Here is a 4,021-nt window from a genome sequence, read left to right on the forward strand (position 1 = left end):
CTGTCCTGGCACTATCTCTTGTAGACCAGGCTGGTCTCGAACTCACAGAGATCTGCCTGCCTCTGCCTCCCGAGTGCTGGGATTAAAGGCGTGCGCCACCACCGCCCGGCTGAATGTCTACAATCTTAAAAGCCATTCTTAACACTGATATTTCAAAGCACTTGTTGTACACGAAAGGAAGAGTTCTGCTGGAACTAATCAGAAGACAAGTCTGGAAGTGCAAACGAGTTTAAGTGCTGTCATTTAATACATCACCTAGCTCAGTGCCTTGGAGCTGCACCGACTTTGCAATGTTAGGACGATCTCTTTTGAACTCGCAGCCAGTTGAGAAATTGAAAGCAGACGGTTGGGGAAGCTGTTTGGTAACTTGGCGCCTTTTAAAATTAACCGAGTCCTCCAAGTGCTGCTTTAGATTGGAGGTGACTAATTGGATAAAAGGGAAGGAGTCTTTCAGCGGATGAAGAGTATTTTAAGAGCCCAGACTGTTAGTTCCACAAAAGGAACACACAAGAACAACTTCTCCAATAATGTTTTCATTACAAAAGTGAAGTAAGCGTCCAACACTCCGTTCCAATTGAGGACGAGATGATACTTCGCTGCAGCCCGGAGAAGCTTGGGAGAGATTGAAAGTCCTTTGATTTTAAAATGGGCTTTAACTCTGAAACTTTCTAGTGCCAAACCCTTTAGTGTTTTATTTTTTAAATGAACACTCGGGATGCTCTCATAGATGTCTGAACTGGGGGGGACAGTAGGAGACCAGGCTGAGTCCGTTCTTACGTTCTTATTAATATTAAACAGCCAGGTCTGTACCCTTGGGGCTAACTGGAGAGACGGAGAGGAGCTGCTGACATTGACAAGGAATCCAAACAGGACTTGCACTATCGGTATCTACCACGTTGCCGCTCCCCGAATTGGCCTTCTGGGAATTGTAGTCTTTGCAGACGCTGCTTTCCTAGAGATCTTATATGCTCTGCCCCAGAGGTACTACAAATCCCAGGACACATCGGGATCTGCCCCTCCCGCCCTGGTGTGAGTGTAAACTCACCGCGCCGGGGCGGGCGGCCGGCTAGCGGGCTTAGCGGCTCTGCGCGGGGCGAGTGGCTGGGGGACCCAAGTCCCCCCATCTTCGGCAGGTGCTTCCAAGCAGTGGAAGGCGGGCAAGCGAGAGCCATGCAGTCAGAATCTGGGATCGTGGCGGATTTTGAAGTCGGGGAGGAGTTTCACGAAGAACCCAAAACCTATTATGAACTCAAAAGTCAACCTTTGAAGAGCAGGTGAGTGGTGACAGCTGGAGGGCGGCGCGGCGGGAGGCCCAGGGGCCCCGCACTTGCTACCCGGGGGCGAGAACAGCCAGTCTGACTAGCTGTGGGACAAGGACCCCGTGCCCTTGCCTTGGGGTACAGAGAGAACTGGCCCCTAGCATCTGGGGTTCTGCTCTCAGATGACTTGCTTGCATCCTCTAGGGTGTCTGACAGAGACACTTCGGGTACCACGGGTCTCTTGGGATGGCTCATCCAGGCGCGGGGACCCTCGGCTGCACAAGCCAGATGCTGAGTTGAATGGGGGCTGGGGCGGTACCGGGTGGTGTAAGAGGAGCACCGGACGGGGACCGTGATCTGGTGGTACCAGGCGGAGGAGTTTTTCTGAGGATTCTAGGAGGCTGAGGGCTCGGAGAGGGAGAGCTTGGGGTGGTGGAGATCCGATGCTCCAGGGAAGCAATAAACTGGCCTGGGGAGTCTCCTGGTAGTTCAGACTCTCTGGGAGAGACTGCTCCAGGTGGCCCCGAGATTAAGCTGAAGTCCACTGGGGCTTTTTCTCCCACCTGCCACCCGGGAGCACCTGAGTCCCCTGAGGGGGTGGTGGCAGCGAGTGGGCGTGTCTCTCCAGCTGGGCAAGTTCTCAGGAATAGAGTTTCTAGCAAATGTAAAAAAAAAAAAAAAAGGAAGAAAGGGAGAGAGGAAGGGAGAAAGATAGATAGATAAATAGATAAGCTAGTTCAGAGGCCTTTGGTAGTTGGGAATGATCTTTTCCCTACTACACACGTTTAATTCTCCAGGCACTTCAAAAACTTCGGGACAGGAGTGAAGATGCCCTCTGGTTCCTCCCAACTCTGTACATCTGCAGCACCCTTATCCTTTGCATCACTGTCTGTTGCTCTTTGTGGGGCAGAATCGGTTATCTTCCCTTTGCACTCTCCTTGGTCACTCTGGGTCTGAAGCACTTCTTCTTTGCAATGTTTACAGAGAGGGGGATGATCACTGGAATCCTTGCTAGCCGAAGAAAGGCGTCACTTCCACCTCTTTCCATCGTGAGATGAGATGAGGGTGAGACTGGAAGCTTCATCACTTTGTCACTAGGGCCTAGATGAGTGAGGTGCCCCTGGCAGAGGGGCAGAGGGCCTCGCTTTTAGGGGAATGAAGGGCCAGGGAGGTAGAAGTCATGGGTGGAAGGACCCTTGTTTTTGGAGAGAAGGAGGCTGAGTCTTAACTCTACTGGAAAAAAAGGAGCCAGGTTACTTTCCTCCGGGGCTGGGGCTGGATTTTGAATCCAGTGATGAGGACAAACCCTGAAAAGAGCAGATGTCCCTGGCTGCCCTCGCAAAAAGCAGGCTTTTTGCACATGCTTGTGGCAGAGTGGAAGGAAATGTGTTAGGCATTGACATGTGTAAACTTGTCCTTTCACTGGTGGCTTCTTTTCATAATGGCTATTTTGTATGTGAACATAGATTGTGTGTATTGGGTGCTCTGAGTGATGCTGTGTAAGGGCTATTGTTGGTTATGCTCATTAGGGCTTTATCTGCATGTGGCTGAAGGGACCAGTGTTTTACTGGGCCGTCCCTGCTTTTGCTTCTATAAGCAAATGCTTACATAGCTGGAATGAGGGAGTGTGTGTGTGTGTGTGTGTGTGTGTGTGTGTGTGTGTGCATGTTCCTGAAAGAAATGAATTAGCTGGACTGTTGAGAATGTTTTGATGGTGGTTGATACATTTAATGAGTTTGAGGGAGTGGGGAAAGTATGCTCTGGAGAAGACCAATGAGGGCCCTGACACTTACGTGGAAGGATCTGGTTCTGTTCTTTGTCACAGTCAGCAAGAATGGCGTGCAGGAGCACATGTCCTCTGTAGCTAGCTAGCATGGGGGAGGAAAATGTGGGTGTGTGGGCAGAAACACCCTCACACCTTGGTGCTAGAAGCAGGTGCACGGTAGGATGGAGGAGACATATGCTCTTTGAAATAAACCAGTTAAATAAAATCAGTGAGTAAGTATCTGGAGTAGGTGACATTTCCTTATACTGTTTTTGACAGTTGTCCTGATGATACTGTTATTTACATATGTTGTGTGACTTTAAGTGGGCGTCATGTGGTTCAGGGTCTTCTCTTTGTGTTTAATTGATGCTCTTTACTGAGGCACCCTTTAAGTCCTGTCTGGGAAAAAGTTGTAAGGAAAGTGGCGGACTCTTGTAACAAGGCCATTTATCCATTGTACTGTTTAGATCAGTGGCTCTCAACCTGTGGGTCTCTACACTTTCACGGGGGATGCAAATCAGACATCCTTCATCTCAGATAATTATATTATGATTCATAACAATAGCAAAATTACAGTTATGAAGTAGCCATGAGGTTAATTTTATGGTTGGGGTCACTATGACATGATGAACTGTGTTAAAGGGCTTAAACAGTAGGAAAATTGAGACCCAGTGATCTAGCTTTGTTTCCAAACTCACTTGTTTCTTTTCTTTTTCTCTGCTGTGTCTTTGACCAAGACAGTGTCAGTCTTTGACTGGGTTATTGCAGCAATCTCTTAACTTTCTCAGCCTTGGTCACTTTTAGATTTTTAATTTAGCAGCCACAATATTCTTGTTAAACTGATTTTTGTTTTTATTAGGACTGAGACCATGGTTCAGTCAGTAAAGTGCTTGCCACACAAACATGAGGACCTGAGTTTTATTCCAGGTACCCACATGAAGACGCCAGCGGTGGTGACTGGCAGTTGTAATCCCAGCACTAGGGAGGTGGAGATGAG

General features: G+C 48.7%; 1 protein-coding gene across 2 annotated transcripts in view; it reads left to right on the forward strand.

Moving 5' to 3' along the window:
* The first annotated feature begins 1,073 nt into the window (after positions 1 to 1,073).
* Mitf (melanocyte inducing transcription factor) overlaps positions 1,074 to 4,021 on the forward strand; it is a 221,892-nt gene continuing 218,944 nt past the window's right edge. For both annotated transcript variants that reach the window (XM_026788279.1, XM_026788280.1), the window contains exon 1: positions 1,074 to 1,274. In XM_026788279.1, the coding sequence (XP_026644080.1) occupies positions 1,171 to 1,274 (104 nt within the window). In that variant the 5' untranslated portion in view covers positions 1,074 to 1,170. The remainder of the gene's footprint in view (positions 1,275 to 4,021) is intronic.

Source organism: Microtus ochrogaster, unplaced genomic scaffold (assembly GCF_000317375.1).
Source record: "Microtus ochrogaster isolate Prairie Vole_2 unplaced genomic scaffold, MicOch1.0 UNK1, whole genome shotgun sequence".
NCBI classification, from domain to species: Eukaryota; Metazoa; Chordata; class Mammalia; order Rodentia; family Cricetidae; genus Microtus; species Microtus ochrogaster.